The sequence below is a fragment of the Neolamprologus multifasciatus genome, chromosome 18 (genome assembly GCF_963576455.1).
Source record: "Neolamprologus multifasciatus chromosome 18, fNeoMul1.2, whole genome shotgun sequence".
Classification (NCBI taxonomy): Eukaryota; Metazoa; Chordata; class Actinopteri; order Cichliformes; family Cichlidae; genus Neolamprologus; species Neolamprologus multifasciatus.
This window is the reverse complement of record NC_140456.1, coordinates 30,950,062-30,976,525: the sequence shown is the minus strand read 5'-3', so window position 1 is coordinate 30,976,525 and position 26,464 is coordinate 30,950,062. Positions and strand designations below refer to the sequence as shown.

Here is a 26,464-nt window from a genome sequence, read left to right as displayed (position 1 = left end):
GATGAAGAAGTTTATTTTTTAAAAGCTACTCCTTTAGTATCCAAGAATAAAGCCAAATTGAACTTTAAATAAACATAATACAAAATATAATCTTTAAGAGATTTAGTTAAATTTGCCATTACCTGGCAACTGTATATTTTGAAATGTAGAAGGTTAGGGTCTAGACTTTCATTGGTTGCTACAAAGGTACTTTTTTTCATCTTAGTATATAAGGTTGACTTCAAAGTTTTATAGATTCAGCAGAGTTGAGAAAGGTTCAAATAATTGTTACTTAAATAAGTTCATTTTTTCATTTGCCGTCTTGTTCTTTTGGTCACTATCCACAGTTCTAGCTCAGAGGTGGGGGCAGGAACATAGACTGATTAATAACGATCTCTCCGTGAACTGCCACAGATAACCCAAAGATGAGGGACTAAATGCTTGTTATCTCTATTTAACTTGTTCAATAAATGCATCACATAAAAAAATATTTATGTTGTTAGGTAAGGGTATTAGGTTAAACATGTACTTTCACTCTTGTGCATACCAGCAGATGGCCTTGCAAGGATGGCTGTGACACTTGGGTACAACGTTAAAGTTGGTAGGGGCCGCAGTGACAGATTCCACCTCACATTTTGCTGGCCCCGCCCCACCTCACCACACACTGACTCACAGAGCACAGAGGAAATGAGTTGAGCAAAAGCCTCTTGACACATCAGAGCAGCTCATTCAGTTGACATGTGTTTCCTATGTGTGTTGTGCGCAGATCCTTAAATAACCCCAGTCACCTGTTCTTAACAACCTTCAAAAGAAAGAAAGTAGACATCATGGGAGCATCTTCCTCTGGCTTGCTGGATGAGGCCAAAATCAGCTACATCAAAGGTAACTAAGAAATCACTTTTCTTTTTCAGAGCAGCTCAGAAAAACTTGAATGTCAGTTTTCTAATCCTAAGAAATAGAAGGCAGAGAGTAAAAGTGAAACAGAACCTATAAATGTATGGGCACAATGATAGCAGCTACTTTGGCTTTGTAGTAGTCAAAGTAGTAGCAGTAATAAAAGTGATAGATGTGGTTAATGCAGCCTTTGTTGCAAAAGTAGCAGTGAATGATATAGCTGTATCAATGTAAATTTAAAAATAAACCAAACTGCTACTTTGGTTCAATTGATTTTAGACAGCATAAATATATTTTTTATTAGTCTTCTAGTTGCTAACTTTTAGCAAAAGGCTGACAGGAAACCTGGTTAGGGGTGCGGTGTGTTACAAGGGTCCCCGGAATAATGGGTTGACTGGGGAAATTGCGGTTATTTTGGGCTGGGTACCAGCCTTGACCACCAAGCTAAGAGGAAGACCTCAGTGTGACAGTAACCAAGCAAAGGAAATTATGCTTTAAAGTATAATTAAATTATATATATTTTAATGAATATTTTAACTTTAATAGAAAAAAGTAACAAAACTGATGTGCTCTGTGAATTCTTTTGCTTATTTCTCCATGTGTACATTCCTATACATGTTATCAGCACAGTCACATCCTGTCACTAATCTCCCTTGCAAACTCAAATGTAATTACAGCTATTTCCAAGTATTATATTATTATGGGTTGTCAGATCTCTGTCTATCTATGTGTGTCAGTATGTAAGATGAAAGTCAGGCTGGATAGTGGTCTCATACTGTAAACAAATGATTATGATCAATCTACACTGAAGACACCGGATTAAAACCACAGTCAAAAGTCACTTACACACCAGTGTGTGTACAAGCAGGACTTTTATTAAATTCGGCCACATGACAAATTATTTCACACCTGCACACTGTGGTATAGTTTATATTTGGCTGAGTTCCTTTGTATATGTGTGAGGTAGTTGATATATCCTCTCACCCTTGTCAGACATGTACATTATTTCTTCAAATATGCCTGTCTTGTTTTACCTCTCCAAGATTACTTTTTACTTACTGTTTATTACTGTGGGGGGTTTTCCGCCGCCTGTCCCGTTTGGTTCTTTTGCCATCATAATTATTGTCTGAAGGCCAAGAAAGATGCCCAACGGATTTACTATACCATGGACCAATACGGCCATACGGCAAAAAATAAAAATAAATAAATAAATGGAGAGAGAGAGAGAGAGAGAGACTATAAAATTAAATACTAAATATTGAATATTATTGTGCAGCTTTAAGTGTTTTGTTAACTGCGTTAAATTAAAAAAAAAATCTCCCTGGAGTCTAGTGCTAGGGCAATTTCTATACCTTACCTTACAACTCCAAAAAACTTAGCATTGACAAATTCTTACCTTATAAAAATTAGGACTTTGTTTTTCCTATAGGGGGTTTGGCTCATGTTTAGTGCTGAAAATCCTGCACAGTTGTAAGCTTTTTGCTCAAAACATTAAAAAAAGGTTAGGGATGACTATCAAAACAGTGAGCTGACAGAGATATTGGAGTTATGTCAGCCTGATGTCTTAGTGGTCACACTGCTTTCCCATAAAAGTCACAATGAGAGACTTGCTGGGCTGGATTTAAATGGTGAATCGCCTTGTAACCATTTACAGCCATTCATGCAGTGCTGTGTTCTATGCCTTTAAGTGCTATCTAACTACAATGACATTCTCACCTGTGACCCTTTAACTCACGTAGTTATATTAATAAACAAGCATGCACAACATTATATTTCAACAATATGTATATAACAGTGTGGTGTCTCACTAACTCTTAATGAAATTTAAAATAACACTTACATTTGGTCCATGCCTGAATGTCAGACAGACTTTAACATGCTCAACAAGCTAGCTAAGTTATGTAGCCCATATCTGAAGCAGGCTATGAAAGGCATTGGCCTAGCAATTTAAACATTTGTCAGTATAAAAATATTGACAAGCGCAGCTTTAATATGTCAATTTCCATCCTTAAAACTAAATTTACCATTCCCAGTTACTCTGCACTTGCAATGGTTTCCTTCAGTGAAGGGTATGTATAAGTTCAAACACTCGTTTTGAAATTAGTTTTTAATATCTGTGTAACAATGCACAGAGAGAGGAAAACTATGCTGATTACTGGTGTAAAAGAATACACATATAAATATGTGTCATTATGAAAAAAAATTGTTCTAAACAGGTTTGAGTAACATCAAACACAATAATAATCCCAACAACAAGCTGTGTTTCTGTGTGCATCCAGGACTGGTTGATGGTACATTCCAGAGCTTCAGTGACTTTTACCGTCAACAGTACTCTGTAGCCTACCTTGGACACTTACACCAGGAGGTGGAGCCTAAGAGAGAGGGGAGGGGGTTATTGCTTACACGGAGGGTAAGAGTTAAATCTTTTCAAACTCAATTCGACTACATATATAGTTACGCATGTTGATGCAGCTGGAAAATTGGTATAAATTTCTAATTATGTTAAACTTTAACCTGTGTGTGTGTGTGTGTGTGTGTGTGTGTGTGTGTGTGTGTGCGCGCGCGCACTGTACAGCCTCAGTATTCTCCTGAGGAGGTGCTGTATGAAGGGAGCATTAAGTTCTCCAACTGGGATGAGCAGCTAAAGAAATGCAGAGAGAGATACATAATTCTGCGAAGAGACTACAAAGCAGAGATACATGACAGCATGGAGGTAACACACAGATTAATATGCTCACACACAGCACGTGAAATTTGTAGTCTAAATGATTTGCATCCTGTGATGAACATTGCTATCTGTGATTCCAATTTTTAGACTTTCAACCGTGGATGTGTGGCTAAGATGGTCCTCCAGCTAACGGGAGCAATTGTGTTCACCAAAGATGACGAATCAAGAGGTCACCTTGAGAAAACCTGTGCCGGAATACTGAATGGTATTTTAGATGTGCAACAGCATGACTGATACTACTCATAGTTTGTCTTCCCAGTGAAGATATGATCTGCTTTAACTCAGCATCTCTGAAGTCAGTTAATGAAAATGAAAAGACTGTCAGCGGGAAAATGCTCCATGATGAGGGTATGAGTACAGCAAGCTGAGTAACACTACAAACTTAATCATTTTAGTACAGATAATTATTTATATATGTAGAACACGTCACACAAGGCAACAACTTGATAACAAGCAGGTTTTAATAAAGAAGTGGAACCTTCAGGGTTTTCCACTGGATTTAACAAATTCCTGACCATTCAAAACATATTTGAATTTTAGCAAGCTGTGATAAAAGGCGGAAAACACAGCAGCCATTAGGATGATTACCAATCAGTGATGCTGACCGCTTGTGTTTGTGAATGTCTAACACTGTGCCACATTGACTTATGGTATAGCATTTTCTTCTTTCCTTTCATAAAGGATCCGCCAGTGCAGTCCGTCATTTGTATTAGAGCCTTAGATTGTACTAAATTCTTCTAGAGGGAGAGAGATATTTTGAAAATGGAAACAGGAAACATCGAGAAAAGTAAGATATACAGTGATACACGCTATCTATCAACTGTTCGAAACCACTTGTAAATGTCCTTGTTTTTTTTGTGTTTTTTAAAGAATATTTAAATAAAAAAAAGTTATAATATTGTAAATGAAATTTACAATAATGAGGTGTCTGAAAAATCAGATTGTGTTGACCCGTTTAAGTGTCAAACACAAGATTTTATACAAGAGTGTGTACTACTCTCACATAACAGGACAATTTGATCAGAATAGAAGAAAATGTGGAAAGTTGCTAAAGATGATGAAGCTCAACAGAATCTCTAATGAACCTCAAATTCACATGTTCAGGCTGGGTCATGTTCAGGCTGGGTTGCAATTTGATTTCATAGCAATCTGTCAAATCAAATACCATGATTCATCATTATTAAGTAAAAAAAGGTCACCAGTATCTATGAAGATGTCCAGTATCTGATAGATTCGATTTTAGTCACTTAATTACATGATAGATAATTTACTAAACAGTCAGAGGCTATGAGTGTAACATAAACAAAAGCTTCTTTGTTGGACACAAATTAATAGTGAAGTAATTTTGTTGTATTTGTGTTTCCAGGAGTAAAGGAGGACTCTTCTTCTGCAGTCGTTAATCCAGATGCATTTGCTGTGCATCTCCACTTGGCTTACACTGGCCACACCTGCTTCCTGTTTCAACAAGAGGAGGAGCGAGATCACTTCCTGTCTGGCCTGAAGACCTGTATTAGACATCGCAACCTTGGTAAACACTCATATGTATGCTTTTGCCGTGGCCCACTTAGCCTTGCTTCAGATGTGCAGGGTAATAACACAAAATAAAGACAAAACAATGTCAAATGCCTGCTTGCACAATCACTGCAAGCTAAGAAGTTCCCTAAGCAGTCAAAGCCATCACACATGTAGATAATTTTAAAAGATGAATCGCTGGCTTTCAAATTATTTGAAATATCCTATTTGTTTTTAAAAAATGACCAGACCCATCAGTTTCCCCACTTTTTCTCCCCAAAGGTCTTTAAAAGGTCTTTATATGTTGGTATGACCAAGTGCAATTTATCTATGTGCATGACTTCCAATTTCTGAGGATGTCCTAGTTCAGAATTATCCAGAAATATAGACAATCTTAAAAGGTTCGCAGCATTTGAACAACTGAGTATTGTTTAACCTTTTTTGGCCACAGTAGCGGTTTTTCCTGCCAACCTTTAATAGTCAAATAAAAAGAAGATGACAATATTTTACAAGAGTACTTCAATAAAGGTAATACTAAATCTTGGTAAAGATGAAAGTTATATACAAAAACTTAGCTCTTAATAGAGATCCCAAGGTGAACATTTTTCTTGTAGTGGGGAGAAAGATTTTAAAGATGCTTAAGAGTAAACGATAAGATGTTTCTGCTGGTTTTCTGGAGCACATCAGCAGATGTATTAAAATATATTTTTCATAAAAAAAATATTGATTTTTTACAAAGTTTAACTGTTTCATATTATGACATAGTTTGTCACATCTCAAAGGCCTGAAGGAGTATAATATCAAATAGTACTGCATCAGGCATGTGTAGGTCTGTGTTTTCAGATATCTGACTTCCATATTTATTCATCAGAGATGTTAACAACATTGTAGTATTCATATTTCTCACCAGAGCAAATCTGTGTCTGAGTCTATCCATGTTATTGTCCATTACAAGACTGCATTTGTTCATGTGTTTTCATATCAAATGAAAACAGTTTTACAAAGTATGCATCATTCTAACTACTACAAGGTCAACAACAAGTTTGGGTCCATTTCTTGCTCAGTAGCTCTGAATTTTTCTCTCTCCTAAGCTGGTAGTCCTTGCTAATATTTTTGAGCTAAGAGCTCAAAAGGATTCTCAATATTTTGTCATGATGTGCAGCGCTACATGTTGTTGATTAAATCAAAATACTTTTTACAGTTGTCTAATATCAGATGTGAGTGTAAAATATTTCAAATTGTTGTAGCAGAGTCCTGCTTCTGGTTGGCTCGTCTTTAGTTTGTCATTCATGTTGTGACAGTTGCCCGGGTGACAGATATAAATATTAATGCTGCTGACTTCCTGTGTGGTTAGCTAGGATACAAACCAAAAAACAAACCCCTTCACTTTAAGCAATAAGGTTGCAAAAACACAGCACATCATATCTGCACAAAGATATCCTCAGCAGGAAATAGCACACAGATGGCCGCCACTGACTATTTCACTTTAGATGTGTAAAGCCACAGCACTTACAGTGATGTTGATTTTATTCATCTCAAAGTGATATATCAACCTCTTCTTCCAATAACCATATCTCTTCATTTAATCACTTCCTTGGAATTTTAAGTCTTTGACTTTTTTAAACATTTAATGATGTTCTGGTGTCCCTTCAAAAAAAAAAAAAGCTAGCCTACCTGAAGTACTTCTGGCCCCACTGTACACTTGTATGATATATAACACATAATGTTAATTTTAGATTATTGCAATCTGACAGTTGTGGTCAGATGTTTACATAAACTCATGAATGCCATGAATAGGCATGAATATCTTGTTAATTTAGGGGGTTTTAATTATTATTTTTCATTTGAGTTAGAAAATTTGCATTTTCTCTAATCCACACAGGATCATACAGGCTGAAACACACATATATATGTGTGTTTCAACATATATGCACTCATATCCTTATAAATAAAACACAACTTAAACAGGTAGTTGTTGACAGGCTTCTGGCAAATTCTAGTTGGATATTTGACCACTCATCTTGGCAGAATTAGAAGACTTAATTTAAATTGGTATGGTAACAATATTAAACGATAGCCTGTCTAGTTTTTACCCTGCCCTTCACATCATGGTAGCTAGGATAAGGCTTTTAGAGGAGTGGAGAATTTTTTTTGGCCAGGTTTGCAAATTAAATTAAGAGAGTTTAAAAGTATCATGTGGAGGGTATTTACAGATGTCTAAATATTGGACTTTAAAAAATAAATTTTGCAATCATTATTGGAGATTGTTTGGATAGCTATTATTTTTAGTGTTTGTGCATACAAACTAGGTTTTACATAGTCTTTTCTAAAATTAGAAAACCTCTCAGTAGCTGCAGTAAGAAAAAATGCACACTGTTTTGTGAATTTAGCAATGACACAGATGCAGACTTGGTATGTTAGTCAGGGCAAATTCAGGGGTGATAGGTAGTGATGGGACTACAGCTTTTAGTTAGCTCATTTGAAACGGTCTACTTACCACAGAACTATTTCTATCCATCCATCCATCCATCCAAACCAACTGAGCGAGTCCTTGGGTCTACCTCCTTGCGGTAGGACATTTCGGGAATACCTCACCTAGGAGGTGTCCGGGAGGCATTCTAGTCAGATGCTCGAACCACCTCAAATGGCTCTTTCTGATGTGGACGAGCAGTGGCTCTACTTCAAGTCCCTGGTTGGGTTTTCCACGCATTGAAGAAAACTCATTTCTGCCACTTGTATATTTAACCTCATTCTTTCAGTCACTACCCAGAGCTCGTGACCATAGGTGAAGGCTGGAGCGTAGGATTGATGGCTTTGCTTTTATGCTCACCTCTGTCTTCAATTCAATTAGATTTAATTATATTTCAATTTAAACAAATCACAACAATAGGTGCAAAAAATCACTCAGTGGGTTGAGGAGTATAAAAAAAAAACCATGCATCATATTCTATTCAATTCAATTCAATCTATATAGTTCTACAACAGAAAAACCCAACAAGAATCATACGATCCCTAATGAGCAAGTGCTTCAGCAACAGTGGGAAGAAAAAACTCTTGGAACAGAAAGAAACCTCCACCGGAACCAGACTCGGAGAGCGGTGGCTGGCTGGGGGTGTAGAGGGGAAGGCAGGACAAAGACAAGCTGTGGAAAAGAGCCAGACAGGGTTTTCGGAACAAACTGTTAAATGTTCAGTTTCTATGCCATATGTCAGAACAAGATCTAGAATGTCATTAAAGTGGAGGGTGGGTTGTTTTATATGCTGTCATTTTTAGTATCTACATGGATGTTAAAATCACCCACAACAATTATTTTATCTGAGCTGAGCACATAATTTAGATAAAAAGTCTGAGAAATCGTTCAGAAACTCTTAGTAAGGCCCAGGTGGATGACAGATAACAACAAATAAAACTGGTTCTTGCTATTTCCAGCTAAGGCTAAGAACCAGGCTTTCAAATTAATTAAAACTCTGTCTGGGTGTTTGGTTAATTAACAAGTTGGAGTGGAAGAGTTTTGGACACCACTCAGACTCAGACAGACAGGGTTTTCAAACAGGGTGCTAAACAGGGTCTCCAATTCAGTGATCCTGGCCTCCAGAGCTGCAAATAGGCATTTAATTACAAGTATCATTGTTACTAAAGTAGGCCAAGGAGTAAGTAAACATCTGACACAATGAGCAGGAAAGTGCAGGTGGAACAGGTGAAAAGACCATGCTGCTAGAGAGTCTGCTATGAGCTAATCTAAGCGAATCCCTAGAGACACATTTAGTGAATACTGTCAATATAATTAGCAGATCAATCAACAGAGAATGTACTTTGTATAAAGTATGTGAAGACTATACTTTGAGATAAGATGTTGTCTATATGTTTTTAAGTAAAATCTATGCTATCTAATCAAAACTATATCTTCAGTCGATGTCAGCAGCATCCCATGTGTAAAATGCCTCTTCCTCTCCTGAAATATCTGATGGTTTACCAGAATCGCTTTGAGGCTGACCAAAAGTCAAATAGGAAATGGCCGCATGCTGTTTTTTTTTTTTTTTAATTTATTTATTTTTAATTTTTAGCAGGATATGATTCATGACTTTCTGTTCCTTAAACTTCTGCAGAAAAAGAATCTGAAACAGCTCAAGGGAAACTACACTACAAGACATGATGTTTTTTAGTGAATTAGCAAAAGAAAAAAAAAAAGAACAAAAAAAATTAGAGATGTGAAAATGTTTAGATGTGTTGTAATGAGAATGGAATATTGATGTCAGGGATCCACCGAGGATACAGGATCAGCACAATTTCTACCTAACTAAAATGACTAATGACAAAATACTAAGAATTAAGTATTTTAATACTTACCACACTTGTAGATCATTTTAAGCCATGGGTGTTCTAATAAGAATGGGATACTGATTTCAACTTTCAAAAATAAAGGGACAGGATGAGCATGCCACCAGATTCTTTCAGAATAATAACAAAATCCCTACTTCCTGCAGACCCGTGGTGTAATTCATCATATGAGAGTCAAGCATATGCACGAGCCCTCCGACTCTACCGACAAGAGAAAGGATGCTATGAATCCTGGGAAATGCTGCTGGGCACTGAGGAACAAGTTTGTACACACACACAACTTTAAGCCTGTCTGTGTTCTTCATTTCACTTTAGTTCAATTTATTTTTATAGTGCTAAATCACATTAATAGTTATTTCATGGCACTTTTTTTTTATAAAGACCCTACAATAACATGCAAGAATGAGAAAACTCCAACAATCAGATGTCCCACTACGAGCAAGCATTTGGTGACAGCTGGAAGGAAAAACTCCCTGAACCAGGCACAAGGAGGGAAAACCTGCTTGTGCTGCAACCAGTTAGAGTGTAGGGAAGGGAGACAGCAGAAAAGACAAACTGTGGAAAAAAGACAGAGATTAGCAATAATTTATGATTAAATGCAAAGTGTTGTAAAACCAAAGCCATAAACAGTGTGCTTACGTATGTAGGTGCTAGCCTCCCAGGTGATGGAGGAAGTGTTGCCATGGTTACACAGTCAGCTTCAGTCCAGGATAAAAGGCAAGAAGACTGAAAAGATACGGCAATGGCTCGCAGTAAGTAAAAATATTACACCAAGTCTCTGCAAATTCTGAGTCTATCTATTTATGAAATGTTCCTGTTCAGGATTGTTTTAGTACTATGTCAACTATGTCACTCGTTTAGCATGTATGTGTAGCATTTAGCAATATTCTAACTAACACTACTGAATGGTACGGTAAAAAATGATCAAAGCATTAAGCATTAATTTGTTCGTATGGATAGACAGTGCAAGCAACCCACACGTTGGTGCTGGAAAAGCTGACTGCAGGTCTGGAGGCTCTGAAGAAGGAGTGCCGTGAGACAGCATCAGACAATCAGGCGCTCATCAGATCCAATCTGGACCAGATAATGTCCTCTCACTTGTTCCTGGAGCAAAAAGTCAGAGGTACACATTGTTTGACTAATCTCATCTGAAAATGCCTAGAAAATGAGTGACTGTTTTTAATGGCTAAACTCAGCTAAATCCATATTAAGCTACAAACTGAGCATCCAGCCATGGTTCAGCTTTTGTGCACATTTTGTGAATCTGTATCTGTTTCAGCATGTGTATGTGAAGAGGCAGAGAAAGTGTGCAGTGAGTCTGTAGCACCCTACATGTCCTCCATCCTTGAAGCACTTACCGAGAACATAAGCGGAGGTATTCTTGGGATGCAGCGCACACTGAAAACACAGATGGATTCGGCTTTTTTACACAAAAACGAAGGGACAGAGGAGACAAAGAAGGTGAGAGAGGACTTTGGGTGAGTTCCAGTAGTCCATTTTACTTAGGAAGGTTTCTAACTGAGAGACATTACCCTAAAGTATTTGTGTGGCAGCCAAAATAAGAGCTGTTCCAATTCTCCAAATACTGAAGAAAGAAGTTTGAATGCTGCCTTTATCGTTTCCTTTAGCAAAGGATACAGTGCACCATCCTTTATGAAAACGGAGGTGAAAACACTCCCATAATTTACTACAATGGACTATCTGACAATTATGAACACAGCCGACATAAGTGGCGCAGATCATGTAAATGTTATTTGTACAGTAGCTGCATTTTCCATTTCATTCCAAACCTCTTGATATATTTACAATTTTTACCAACAGTTTGTTAAGCTCAGAGCTGAATATCACCAGGAGCCTCTAAACACTCAATGTGAAAACTGAGTGAAGAGTTTGAGGTTTTAGCAGTAACAAGAGCAATAGCAACTTTGAGCCATCCATGCAAAGTGCAGATTACGAATTCATTCTGATAACATCACCCCTTCTAAAAGTAAACTCTCCTAGTAGCAACTATCACAACCACAACGGGCATAAGACATGATTTTATGGTTTGGGTTTTTTTGCATTAGATTTCATGCAAGATGTTAGTAAATCTGGACATAAATGTTCCTTCTTCTTTAAAGTGCCAGCCTTTGTAATGAAGGGATATTTTTCACAGGCTGTTCTCATTTACATAATCTCCATAAAACAGAACACAGTGTGGCATTTTGTACTCCATCTTCCTCATATTGTAGTTTCAACACAGCTGGGACATTTTCATTAAGTTTAGACTTTTGGAAGGCACCCCTTGTGCCGCTTTTGTGCCATCTTGTAGAGGGTCTCATTTGAAATCAAGAAACACAAGATGTTTGAAGTTGAAGATGTTTGAAGTTTTTGCTTGCCCAAATTTTCAAAAGTGCTGACAGAAAGCATTTGCTCTATTTCTTTTAGGCCTTGTCCAGTCTACGATCAATGCGTCTAGATCAGTGCTACAAGCAGGTGGAGAACCTGACAGAGAAACTCGAAGCCTTAAAAGAGCGATTTGGATTGAGCAGCATTCATAGACTGGTTCACTATGCAAGTCTGGAGATGGAGCTGGTATGAAGCACAATCTTCAGTATAGACATGGCCTCTCAAGGAGCCTAAAAGTAGAAAAGATTGACGTGAGCTGTTTTTTAGTGTTTGCTGTGTGTGTGTTACAGTTGCTGGACAGTGCTGTCTACACCTTGGAACAGTTCCTCCAGTCATCAGCCAGACTGCAGCCCACTCAGGTTCCTGTTAAGTTGAACAGGGCTACAGAAAGAGTGCTGAAGGTAAAAAAGTTAATTATTTTTAATTAAATTTTTATTTAATAAAAAATCTATCATGTGTGATCAGAAGATATCTGAAGGAACTGTATAGACCGTGTATTTTAGAAATCCAAATAAATGAAAGATATGTGATTTTCATAAAATAAGGAATAAATATGCTTAGATACACCATTAAAAAGTTACACACTGAAACAAAATGATGTGTGCATTCTAGTGGGAACCCTGGACTCTGGTCCCAAACCCTAAAAACATGTCTTTGTAGCTGGTGTAGTGCGCAGCTTGTTAAACCTGGAAAGCCCTGAGAGACTATTTGAAATCTACAAAGAAAAAGTATTTGTGTCACTGGCAACTTGTGTTTTTATGTGGGTCAGTTGCAAATTGACACACTACAAGTTCAATTGCGGATTCAGACAGCAAAGTAAACTAACCTGTCACAGTGATAAGTAACTTGTTCCTGTTTTCTAGTGTGCCCCACAAATACAATACAATCTTTGCTCAAAAGTGAGTATTACAAAAAATCTTGCTTGTGTGTGTGTGAGTAGCAGCTGGACTATGACAGCAGGGTAGTCCAGAGGAGGCTGTACGAGGAAGCCCTGCTGGAGATCACTCTGCCTACTCTCACCAGGAAGATGGACAGCAAGTGGAAAACTGTAGGTCAACCTGCTGCTACTTCACTCTGTCTGACTCTATCGTGTGTTATTGATATTTTATATTCTACAAAGCATGGACTGTCTGGTTTTCTGTGTCCAGGAGCTGCAACAGTTTGAGCAGTACATTTTCGCTGACTACAGCAGTTTTATCCTGGTTCATAACATTTACGATGATGTTCTGAAAACCATTCTCAGCAAGCAGATAGAGACAGGTAAATATTGATCTTGATATTGATCTTTGTTCGTGCATTGGTATAGTTTCTTGTTTCTTCTTGTTTCTGGTATTCTCTCCTAGGCTACAAGGAGACAGGTTACAAATTAAACGAAAATCCTGGATTCATTTTATTTACATGGTTTTACCTCAGAAAGAAGCATCATTGTGAATCTATAAATTGTAAGGATTTGGTCACTTTTACCCTGTCATGAAGCATCTTCAACGTATTCTTGGATGACTGTGCATCCAAGCCCATTCATCAGGCACAGAGACCACTCATTTTCTGCTTCTAATTCAAACTGAGGTTATTGTACACAGCCCAGAAAACCTTAGAAATATGGTATCTAACCAGATTCTTGCTCTGGATGGCTTTACCTTGGCCTCCAGTAACACTGTGAGGAACCTTGGAGTCATTGTTGACCAGGATATGTCCTTCAAAGCACATATTAAACAAATATGTAGGACTGCTTTCTTCCATTTGCTCAATATCTCCACAATTAGAAATATTCTGTCTCAGAGTGACGCTGAAAAACTAGTTCATGCATTTATTACTTCTAGGTTGGACTATTGTAATTCATTATTATGAGGATGTCCTAAAAACTCCCTGAAAAGCCTTCAGTCGATCCAAAATGCTGCAGCAAGAGTACTGACAGGGACTAGAAAGGGAGAGCAGATTTCTCCGATATTGGCTTCGCTTCATTGGCTCCCTGTTAAATCCAGAATTAAATTTGAAATCCTGCCCCTCACATACAAGGCCCCATCTTATCTTAATGACCTTATAGTACCATATCATCCTTTTAGAGCACTTCGCTCTTGCACTGCAAACTTACTTGTGGTTCCTAGAGGATCTAAAAATAGTAAAAAAGTAGTACATCGTACTTGTATGATTAGGCTTAAAACCTTCTGTAACAAACCACGGCAGACACTGCAGACCTGGTGACATTTTTATGCTCTTAAGCATCCTTTATTAACTCTCACACATTGCTATTCACACCACAGCTGGCGCTAACCCGCTGCCAGCTCAACATACCAACAACAACAAGAACCACACTCAGGACCCAGTAGTATTTAAGCAGGGTGGTGTGATGACCCGATGCAGCTCCAGTGCGTTGGCTTCTCCTCCAGCTGCGCCACAACCACGCCCGCCACACTTTCCCTTTTCTAAAGCGTATAGTTAGACAGTAATCAGGTGACCCTGAATCCTCCCTTAGTTATGCTGCAATAGATGTAGGCTGCTGGGGGATTTCCATGATGCACTGAGTATTTCTTCTTCAATCACTATGTGTTAATAGACCTCTCTGCATTGAATCATATCTGTTATTAACCTCTGTCTCTCGTCCACAGCATGTCTTTATCCTGTTTTTCTTCTCTCGCCCCAACTGGTCACAGCAGATGGCCCCGCCCCTCCCTGAGCCTGGTTCTGCTGGAGGTTTCTTCCTGTTTAAAGGGAGTTTTCCTTCCCACTGTCGCCCAAGCGCTTGCTCATAGGGGGTCATATGACTGTTGGTTTTTTCTCTGTATTTATTATTGTTTATATATATATCTTACAATTTGAGTGGTTTGGAAAAATGTGCTTCATATCTAATTCCATTCAATTTAGTTCAATTTTATTTATATAGCACTGAATCACAACAACAGTTGCCTCAAGGTGCTTTATATTGTATAGTAAAGTAAAGTAAAGTAATGTAAAGACTTAATAATACAGAGAATCCCAACAAAAATCATATTACCCCCCATGAGCAAGCGCTTTGGTGACAGTCGGAAGGAAAAACAGCAGAATCAAACTCATTGAGGAGCAGCCATTTGCTGCGACCGGGTGGGGGTGTGGGGAGGAAGACAGAAAGAGAGCCAGAGATTAATTATGACTAATATTTGAATGCAGAAACCTGTATAAAGACATAGTGAGAGAAAAAGGTTAGTGAAGAATAAACACTCTCCCCAGTGCATCAAGGGAAGCCCCCTCCCGCAGCTTAGACCTAAGCCCGATCTTTACAAGAGGGTGTCTGTCTCTCCAATCCAAACTGGAAGCTGGTTCCATAGAAGAGGGGCCCAAAAGCTGAAGGCTCTCGCTCCCATTTTACTTTTAAACACCCTAGGAATCACAATTAAGCCAGCAGTCTGAGAACAAAGTGCTCTGTTGGTGTGATACAATACTATGAGGTTTTTAGGATAAGATGGGGCCGGTTATTCAAGACCTTTTACGTGATAATAAGGTTTTTAAATTAAATTCTGGATTTAACAGGCAGCCATTGAACAGAATCCAGGATGAGAGAAATATGCTCTTTCTTTGTAGTCCCTGTCAGTACTCCTGTGGCAGCATTTTGGATTGACTGAAGGCTTTTCAAGGTGTTTTTAGGACAGCCTGACTATAATGAATTTTCTACCCCGTGTAGAAAATTCCTGTGTAAAAAGAAAAAAAAAGGGGGTTCTGAAAACCTGGACATCCATTAGGCAGCTGACAGAAGGAAGTGCTCTGTCCTATAATGAAACCTGTGACAGATACTGAATATGAACTGGAACATTCCTGTTTGGTCCAAACATAAATTCTGATTTTGTCTCTTCCTCATTATCAGCTGTCCAGGATGCAGCTAGTAAGAAGAGCAACAATCTCCTGTTGGACACTTCAGATCTTGCAATTAGTCAGTACAGTTTGCTGGGACAGACGCCTCCAAACTCTGCACCAGACAGCCCATCCGTTCATGCCCGACAGTCCTCCTCAGGCATGCCCACTGATGATCAAGAAACTATTTCTGCAGTGGAAGAAAAAAGTCAGACAGTTGATGTTTGTCCCCAGAGCAAGACAGAAGGTAACACTGATAGTGAATGTGACCAGACACATGTCTCTGACCAGAGCACAGTGCTTCTTTCTCCAGTCATTATCGTGACACAACAGTTTGGTGAAACTGGCAGCAAAGAGGACCTGTTCCTGAAGGAAACCATAGAAGTTCAGATCACAACTGATGCAGCAACGGAGCCAACAATAGCAAACAGATCAGACACAAACGCAAATGTTACATATGAAGTCAATGCACCCAAGTTATCTGCTGAACAAGGACCGACCATCCCAGACTCTCTGGAGTCGTCCCCTCTGGTCTCACCTCAGACAACAGAGATCCAAGTTCAAAGTGAACCTGCTATGCCTGACCTTTCAGTCTCAAATCAGCCATCAGAAGAGGATTCTTCCATCCAGCCTGCCTTACCATCACACCCACCTGATGCAGATAGTCCAGTAAAAATCAGCCTTGGATCACTAAGTGAGGCAATTGCTTGCAGTTCCTCAGAACCTTCTGTTATGCCAATGATGGGACAGCAGACCACTGACAGAGCAGTCTATTTGACAGGAGAACTTCAAGACAATTGGGAGGTGGAGAGAGTAAAAGAGGAGAAACACAAAGATGAAGCAGAAATTGAGGGGCGTGAGACAATTCAAGCACAGGAAGAACAGAGAGAGAAAGAAGAGGTAACAGAGGAAGAAACAGGTGAGGGGCAGATGGAGATCCAAACAGGAGGTGAGCCTGCTGATGACAGCTCATCTGGATCACCAGTGGAGACCGCCACTGCCTTAAACACAGAGCAGAAAAAGAATAAAGAGATGATGGAGGAAGAAGTGCCAAGCAGTGAACTCAGGATTGAAAATAAAAAGGATGAAGATGAAGCAGTCACAGAGAAAGGAGATTCTACAGAAGAAGAAAAAGAAGAGGATAAACCAGTGGAGAGTGCTAATGAGCTACCATCGGACAGCGTGGCTTGCATCAGAGAACTTGTTGAGATTATTGAGATAGAAACAACAGTCTCCCCTGTTGCTGACAGCAGCAACAATCTCTGAAACAAGCATTAAAACAGCAAGAGCAGGTCCAGGCCAATGATTCCCAACCAGATACAAGTCACTTCAATAAGCCTTACATTTTCTAATTATTCCAGACAGAAATTTGTGCTGATTTAATTAATGTGCCATGTTTTCATACAACAGTAAACTGAAAAATGGAATAGTTTGTCATTCTATTGTAACTCTTGTTACCTGTTGCTTTTTTTGATTATATATTTTCTATAACAATTGCATTGAATCATCCAAATAAAGATGTTAAACTTGTGATTTTTTTTTTTTTTAAAAAGTCGCTTTAACATAAAATAAAATTAACTTAATCAGGAACGTTGTGCAAGGTAATTAAGTTTTAAATGATATTTTATAAATAACTAATTAAATGTATGTATGTATTCATTTTATTTTTCTGAAATATAAGTGTAAAAAGGAGCACTATATTTCATAAATATATAGTACCAACAACAGTCGCCTCAAGGTACTTTGACACTAACAGTAATAGGCTTATAATATATCAGAAATATATTGTGGGCCTAAACCATTCGGTACTTTGTAAACCTACAGGAATATTCTAAAGTCTAGCCACTGGAAAGTCAAACTGCCCCAAACAGACATTCCTGTTGACAAAACAGGGAAAGAGTTTGTATTTTCACGCTTACATATTGGGATGCTGAACATGACTGTTACTGGAAGATTGCTTGTACAACTTGTTATAATTTATCTTGCTAATTAAGTCCATCCATCCATCTTCTTCCGCTTATCTGGAGCCGGGTTGGGGGGTCAGCAGCCTAAGCAGAGAAGCCCAGACCTCCCTCTCCCCAGCCACCTCCTCCAGCTTGTCCAGGGGATATAATCTCTCCATCGTGTCCTGGGTCTGCCCGGGGCCTCCTTCTGGTGGTTACATGCCCAGAACACCTCACCCAGGAGATGCCCATGGAGGTATCATTGTCAGATGCCTGAACCACCTCAACTGGCTCCTTTTGATGTGGAGGAGCATTGGCTCTACTCTCCCCTCCTGGTTCAGTCCCTCCCGGATGGCTGAACCTCTCACCCTGTCTCTAAGGGAGAAGCCAGCTGATAGGTTTATGCTACAAACCTATTTGCTGGAACGTTCAAGACAATTTACTACACAGCAAAAAGCAAGACACAAGTAGGCAAAGTTCTTTGTGTTACTCATGTATGAGGGAGACCTGCCTGGAGCCAAGTGTCGTTCCACCCACTTGACCTCCGTCAGACTCTCAGCCAGGTTCCCCATAGCACTCCTTTTATTGTGGTTACATGAATATGCATAGGTTCATTAACATATGACGTTTCATATATATATACATGTGGACAAAGAATACCTTGTCTGTGTGTGTGGTCAAGATGTGACCCCGTGAAGACTCCCCAAAGCTGGTGCCAGGAGTCTAGCGGTACATCTGAACAAAAGGCCCTTACACTCAGACAGATATACGTGTGTTTGCTATACCATATATCAGCAAGAGAAAATACGACCTCTCCTAGGAGGTGTGTGATCTATGCCAGAACACTCTGAAGAAGAGTGAACGCACTCCCCTCTTCATGCTACACAGAGTTGTTACAGACCTCCTAGGATGAGACATTCTTTCAATCTACAAATGATTATATACTTCTAAGTGTAGCCAGATGGGCTATTCGCCTTTCTTTTTCTCCCTCACTCTCTCTCCTGCGCTCGCTCGTTCTCTTCGCTGCGCAACTAGGTTAATTGGGAACCCACCTGCATATTGATTGCAGGGTGGCGTTAGCCCGTATAAAGCTAAGCCGGTGTTTTTCTGGATCATTCATCCCGTGCATTCGGCGCAAAGCAGCAGTAAGTGCTGGCACACTGCGACGGACTGATCAGCAAGAGTAGATCATATGACAGCTACAGGTATGCTCTCGCTTAACCTCAGATTCCCTCCGAGTACTGGAATTTGTGTTAATATAGTTTTTGCGGCCTGTTGTAGCGCGGCAGTTTGTTTTATTCCGACGTTGCGGAGAGAGGTGCTCGTGTTATCCCCACCAGTGAGAGTATAGCGCCTCCGGTCCTGGGGTAAGCCGTTAAAATTACTTTTATTAGCATTTATAGCTATAAGAGTCTACTGTTGTTTTAGGGTTTGATTGCTGTATTCACCTCTCCGTGGCAAATCGCCCAACCTACATCGGAAGAGTGAAACGCCTTCCCAGCCGCTGTTGTGAGGACTCCTCCTCGGTGAAGCCTGCTGTCTTGTCTCGTCTCGTCTTGTTTTAGCTTGTCTTATCTTGTTTTTATTAAGTAGGCTTACCTTTTTCTGGTTCACCTGGTTTTATTCTATTTTATTCTGGACTGTTGCTTGTACCCACGCTTCTGTGATCGGGCTGAAGCGACCCTCTGCCCGAGTGTCGTGCTGAGACTTTAAATCGCCTCGGTTGCCGGTGCGATTTCCAATGTTTCCGTGTATTTTTTTTAAATTTTATTTTATTTTTTTTAATGTGTAATATCTTTATGTATGTTGGTAAATAGACTTCGGTGAACAGCGTTTAGAAAGGGGTTATATATAGAATCCAAAAATTATCTGTTTTTTCAAGTATCTTTACAGCTCTGTGTTATTGTACTTACATTATAACCAATCCGGTCCTTTATCCTCGTTTAAAATATTTTTACGGAACTATTGTCATATTTGCTGCCATTTCTGCTGTGCTGTTGGGCAACTTACTCTTACAAAATACATTTTTAATGTTAATTAGATTTTTTTTTTTTTTTTTACTGCATAAATAAAGGTTATATAAAAGTCACTGCCAAAAACTGATTGCGGCTTCTACCTTGTTACACAAATGTTGTTTGTGGCTCAAGATGACTTTATGTCATCCATAAGGGATGCATTTGACATATGTTTAACATATTATAGCCCAACAAGTTACTTATAGCACTTTAAATATGAGCAATCGCTTTTTGGCAAATACCGGAAATCAGTTTTTGGCAGACAATCACTTTTTGGCACAACACCGGTGTTCCAGATCTACTGGCGTTTAGATCAACTGGCGTTGGTCGAACAGATGTGTGGCAGTCTTGCGTTTCAGGAGCTGCTACTGACAAACCAGCAAAAAAACGCTAAATGTGTCACCTGTGACACTTGTGAGGTTATCTCAAACACACTCAGTCAGTCTTGATGCTGTTGAACAACAAAATATTTAAAAATGTGGCGAGTTTACCTGGTGATATTGTCATGCGCGACGTGATCGCGAAAACGGCAAACAATTAACACCACGCCGGTGTTGTTCACAGGACGGCAAGAGTAAACGATCGGGAGACTGTAGTCGTCGTTATCGTTCCCCTCGCACGTTTTATTTCTCCGAATTCAGCGTTTTTGCTTCACAACTAAAGCGAGCAGTTTACTTTGTGCACTAACATGGAGTCGAGTCAACCAGCGCCACCTCTGGCCAAGTGCCACAGCCTACAGCCAGATCAACTTGTGACACACATCTGCAGAACGTTTGAATTAGTTTCATGCACAACACATTTGTACTTTCAATTGTGTCTGTTTGTGCGTCATGCAAATAAACCTTTGACATGAATGAAATGACACTAATATTTCACTAGTGTTGTAACATCACATGTCGTTAGCGTAGTCTGTCTTTTCTCTGCGAACAAACATTTTAGAGTTGGTTGTTATATACAGTCTGTATAAGTATGGTTAATATAATAAACATTTGTAAGGAGATGGCAGTTACTGTGAATGTACAGCAGGTGATTAGTAATAAACAGTCAGACAATGACCCCGACAATCTCATTCAATCTTGCAGATTGAATGCACCTTCTGTGGAAAGTGGTACCACACAGTGTGTGTGGACTTCCCCTGTGCAGAAGGAGACTACAAATGTTGTGGGTGCTAAATAAACAGAAAAAAATTATCCCTGTTGTCTTTGCTTACTGATTGTTTTTAGTGTTGACAATCCACATTGCTGGGATTGCATCTGTCAACATGTTTGTGGGTAGATCTGAATGTACCAGGGGTAAGTGCAGCCACTCAGCCTCTACTTAATGTGATCATAGCAGCAGGTGCAGATGTGTCACAAGTTAATCTAGTAGTAGGCTGTGGTATTTGGCCACAGGTGGCAGCAGTGGACTGACCTCCATTGGAGACTGCTCCTGCTATGTGATTGTCGATCTGCTACAAATTGAAGATCATAAGAAAGTTTTGGAAATTAACCCTTGTATTATGTTGAAGAACAAACAATTGACATTGATTTTGTTGCGGGTCATTTAGATCCGTACTGTGTAAATCCACTCAGAATTATCAAAAAACTGCAATAAAACAATAGCAACTTTATTTTCCATGAGATAAACATGTAGAACACAGACATACAACAGTTAGACTTTCCATAACTATTTTAGGAACAATTTGGTTTTTCGTTCTTACAGACACATTTCTTTTGAACTTGCCCGACGTTCTCAGTTTTTCAATGCTCAACATTTTCAGTTTTGTCCACATGATGGACAGAATGTAACTGTGTGCTTTCTGCAGATGTACTTCTTGCATTTCTCACAAAAAGTGCTTGTTTACAAACAGGAATCTTCCTAACTAAGATTTAAAACAAAAGATTTCTACGTCTCCTCCAGACTCAACAACAGATGACAAACCAATCGACACACCTGAGTCACTGACTTTCTTAAATCCACTCACTCTCACTGGCTCTGTTCATTACTAATCACTGTGTAACTGCTGTAAATTCACAGTAACTGCCATCTCCTTACAAATGTTCATTAGATTAACCACACTTATACAGACTGTATATAACTACCAACTCCCCAGCCATGTTGATTGGATTGGCTGGAAATATTCATTTCCTGAGAAAAGACAGACAGACGATGCTTACAGGATGTGATGTGACAACACTAATGAAATTGATGTGTCATATTTGTCCAAGGTGTATTTCATTGTTATGGAAAAAGAGAATATCAAAATCATGATGACCAATTGGAGTGGTGATTTCTATGATTTTGTGTATATAATTTGGAATTTTGTACAAATGTAGGCCAATAGGAATATATGATATAATTTCATTCTTTTCAAAGGTTTATTTGCATGAAAGTACAAAGGTATTGTGCATGAAACAAATTCAAACGTGCTGCAGATGTGTCACAAGTTGATCTGGCTGTAGGCTGCGGCACTTGGCCAGAGGTGGCGCTGGTTGACTCGACTCCATGTTAGTGCACAAAGTAAACTGCTCGCTTTAGTTGTGAAGCAAAAACGCTGAAACGGAGAAATAAAACGTGCGAGGGGAACGATAACGACGACTACAGTCTCCCGATCGTTTACTCTTGCCGTCCTGTGAACAACACCGGCGTGGTGTTAATTGTTTGCCGTTTTCGCGATCACGTCGCGCATGACAATATCACCAGGTAAACTCGCCACATTTTTAAACATTGTGTTGTTCAACAGCATCAAGACTGACGGAGTGTGTTTGAGATAACCTCACAGGTGACACATTTGGCTTTTTTTCTTTTTTTTTTTTTTTTTTTTCTTTTTTGCTGGTTTGTCGGTAGCAGCTCCTGAAACGCAAGACTGCCACACATCTGTTCGACCAACGCCAGTTGATCTAAACGCCAGTAGATCTGGAACACCGGTCTCAGCCGGTGGGGAGCCAGACCGGCTTGCGATTGAGGATAATTACTGTGTGTTCTTTTATTAAAGTGTGTTTTAGGTTGTGTGTGTGTGTGTGTGTGTGTGTGTGTGTGTTTGTGTGTGTTTTTTTTTTTTTTTTTTTTTTCTTTATCTGTAGCGGGCCTTACGCTCAGTGTCCTTTTATTATTTTAACATATCTTTCTGTGTTTTATTTCAGTGAACGGAGGACGTGCCAGTGGCCGTGGGACCTCAGGTGGTGGGTCGTTTTCACTTTCTTTTGTACAGCACCGGGTGGGCTGCAGTGATTTTCGTTTGGTTTGGTTTGAGAGAGATATATAAAAAAAAAAAAAAAAAAAAAAAAAAAAAAAAAAAAAAAAATGCTACCTGACCTTGATTTATTATTTCATTGTCATTTACAACATTTCTTCTTGTTTAAAAGTGTTTTACAAAAACAAGTTAATATCTGATAATTATAGATAGATGCAGAATTGATTTTCCTGTAACTGTGAAAATAGATTTAAACTAAATATGACAGGTTTAGTGTAGATCGTGGGTGTCAAACTCCAGTCTTTGAGGGCCAATGTCCTGAAACTTTTAAATGTGTCCTTGCTGTGACACACCTGAACAAAATTGGGTCTTTAGCTAGACTTTAAAGAACTTGACTGCATAATAAGGCAGCAATTCAGCCATTTGATTCATGTTAGAGCAGCTCATGAGTGAATGAACATGGTGCAATAAAAGTACTTTCAGAAGTATTGGGTTGGCTGTAGCTAAGGAGCAGTAGTAGAGCAGGTCAGCTGCTGACTGGAAGGTTGGTGGGTCAATCCCTGGCTGCTCAAGTTTGTGTGCCAAATATCCTTGGGCAAGATACTAGAGATGGCACGATACCTTCTTTTTTTTTTTTTTTTTGTCCAATACAGATATCATAAATTTGGATTTTGGCTGGACTTGGATTTTTTTTGATACTGATATGAATCTGGTATAGTGTTTTTAATCAATAAAACTTTTTTGTTTTTTAAATATCTTGCTGCATTTTGTATAAGTTCAAGCTTAAAAACAAACAAACACTAAAGCTATTCTGTTATACCTGTATGCAAAAAAGTACACTGCACCCAAAATATTTCATAGTTCAGCAATACTAATCAATCTAATAAACTTAAACCTACTCCATCCTCCCTATTCTGGTATTTTAAAGAGTAAGCAACCTAACTAATAGGGTTGCAAACTCCCAGCAACAAGAAATAAAATAGGGACCCCCCCCCCCCCCCCCCCCCACCTCATGATGCTTAATCGACGTAATCAACTTTAATTTGATGCAGGGTGAAAAAAAAAAAATGCACAGAAATCAATTATTTTTCAAGAATAATTAAATAGATTCAACATCTTTCTTCAAAAGAACTGCGGACTGCACAGATGGTACCTTCCCAAAGGAAAAAGTACTAGCTTACTAGGGTATATTAGACTTAATAGTTACAATATACAGTAATGGACTTCTATACATTTTACATCAGATTAAAACTTTGGGTGTAAGATTCAGATAATTATTAAAAGCTAGATATTTTAAATGAGAATAAGAAAGGAAAGTATGTCTTTGTGCCCCCCTTTTCCCTGTTCATGCCCTATTGGGCCCCCTGGCTAAACTTTGCTAGATCCGCCCCTGCACAGTTACCAGCCGTTGTTGTGCCAAAAAGTGATTGTCTGCCAAAAACTGATTTCCAATGTTTCTGTGTATTTTTTTTTTTATGTGTAATATCTTTACGTATGTTGATAAATAGACTTCGGTGAACAGGGATTACAAAGGGGTTACATATAGAAATAAAAAAAAATATCTGTTTTTCAAGTATCTTTACAACTCTGTGTTAATATACTTGCATTATAGCCAATCCGGTCCTTTATCCCCACTTAAAATATTTTTACAGAACTATTGCAATATTTGTTGGCATTTCTGCTGTCCTCTTGGCTTACTCTTACAAAAGACATTTTTAATGTTAATGAGATTTTTTTAACTGCATAAATAAAGGTTATATAAAAGTCACTGCCAAAAACTGATTGCGGCTTCTACCTTGTTACACGAATGTTGTTTGTGGCTCAAGATGACTTTATGTCATCCATAAGGGATGCATTTGACATATGTTTAACATATTATAGGCCAACAAGTTACTTATAGCAGTTTAAATACGAGCAATCAGTTTTTGGCAAATACCGGAAATCAGTTTTTGGCAGACAATCACTTTTTGGCACAACACCGTCCGCTGCATAGAAAAAGATCCTGGTCTAGAAAGTAATATTAAATAAATTCTAACAACAGCTTATCAAGCTGTTGTTCAGCCGCTGGTTTCCTCTTTCTGGCGAGAAGTGGGCGATAAACAAACAAGAGAGACGGACTCCTGACAGAAAAGCCGATCAGCTGATCATTAATCAGTTTCATGATTGAAGTAGCAACAGGAGAGGAAGGGGAGAGAAGAGGCAGTCGTCCATATATCGGTTGTTAAGCTTAAAGCTGGAATGCTTTACAAACATTCAGAGATGAACTTACACACTTGCTTGACTTCTCTCTGGGATAACTTTCTCGGAGATAAAATGCTGGTTTGGTAGAGAGGCTCCAAATGCTCAACCAGACCAACGGGTCACAGACGCTCTATTACGTGAAGCATACTGCTCCGACGTGCTACAGTTATGAGCAGAGTTATGCCATGTCGCAAGTTTTGTGAGCTGCTTTTGTGATATTTAATGGATCGATTACATTTTTTTTTTTTTTTTTTTTTATTTCTCTCCGATATCCGATCCACTAATTTAGGTCAGTATCGGACTCATATATATAGTCCTATACGTAATATCAGATCAGTCCATCTCTACAAGATACTAACCCTGACTTGCTCTCTGATGCGTCCATCAGAGTATGAATGCATATGAGTGATAGTTAGAAAGCACAAAGTATAGATAATAGTGCTTGTGTGTATGGGGTGAATGTAGTGTATTGTATCCATACGTAGGACATTCTGCCTTCACTTTAATACAATGGAAGGAATTGAGCCCATCGTCCATCTTTTATACAATAATTTTCCAATCCTTGTGAAACTTTCCCAAAGATGCTCATTGACAATCTTGTAAAAACTGCAGTCACCCCTGTTGCTGTACACATTTTCTTTTAGTCTGTTAATATGCTTTGATACAGTACTCTGAGCAACCAGTCTTTTCAGCAATGAACTCCTGTGGCATACCCTCCTTGTGTACAGTGTTGGATGTTTGTGGTTCAATCCCTGGTCACTCCAGTCTGCATGCCAAATATCATTGGGCAAGATACTAACCCCAAGTTGCTCTCTGATGCATCCATTGAAGTATGAATATTAGATAGAAGGCGCTTAAGCATAGAAAAGAGTGCGTGAATGAGGGATGTTTCATAAAGCTCTTTGAGCACTTGGAGTAGAAAAGCGCTATCATTTACCATTCTTTCAAAAGCAACTTACTCAAATGTAAAATTAAATATTCTAATACTAGAATACTGGACATCTGATTTTTATGAGCTACAGGCTATAACAAAGCTTCACAAAAAGCTTTAAATATTTCACATAAAATATTAACTAGAATAAATTGTAAAAATATACAGTATATGGTACAGATGTCTAAAACCAACATAATAGCAAAAGATGTAATTTGACATGCCAAGAAGCTGTAGACCTGAAACAGACACTTTTATGGCATGATTCTACTCAAATTATGTTCACAGATAAGGTTATGTTTTAGTCACGTTATGTTTAGCCATGTTATATAAAATGTACTTGTGATTAAATAGCTAAAACATACTGTTGTAATTGCTAACTTGCAATAAGAGTTGACCATACAGTTGCTGTAGCTAAAGTTACTGTATGTCGCATATCAAGTCATGGACTAGTGAAGTGCTTTTAATTGTATCGATGTAATTTTGGTTACAAACAAAAAC

At 38.7% G+C, this 26,464-nt stretch overlaps 1 protein-coding gene and 2 long non-coding RNA genes across 4 annotated transcripts in view; 1 reads left to right on the top strand and 2 right to left on the bottom strand.

Moving 5' to 3' along the window:
• LOC146498368 (uncharacterized) overlaps positions 1–26,464 on the bottom strand; it is a 97,203-nt gene that overhangs the window by 22,372 nt on the left and 48,367 nt on the right. The window lies entirely within an intron of this gene.
• Positions 628–17,191, top strand: LOC146498372 (protein Niban 1-like). Its single transcript, XM_085140522.1, has 14 exons — positions 628–861; positions 3,153–3,283; positions 3,449–3,586; positions 3,689–3,806; positions 4,968–5,129; positions 9,598–9,713; positions 10,099–10,203; positions 10,412–10,574; positions 10,731–10,912; positions 11,879–12,025; positions 12,130–12,240; positions 12,780–12,887; positions 12,988–13,099; positions 15,675–17,191. The coding sequence occupies exons 1-14, from the start codon at positions 729–731 to the stop codon at positions 16,925–16,927; spliced, it is 2,979 nt and encodes a 992-aa protein (XP_084996648.1). The 5' UTR covers positions 628–728; the 3' UTR covers positions 16,928–17,191.
• Positions 23,891–26,463, bottom strand: LOC146498371 (uncharacterized). The gene is made up of 2 exons (XR_014870888.1): positions 25,626–26,463; positions 23,891–25,569 (listed from the first exon to the last, which is right to left on the bottom strand). It is a non-coding gene; the product is annotated as an uncharacterized LOC146498371 (long non-coding RNA).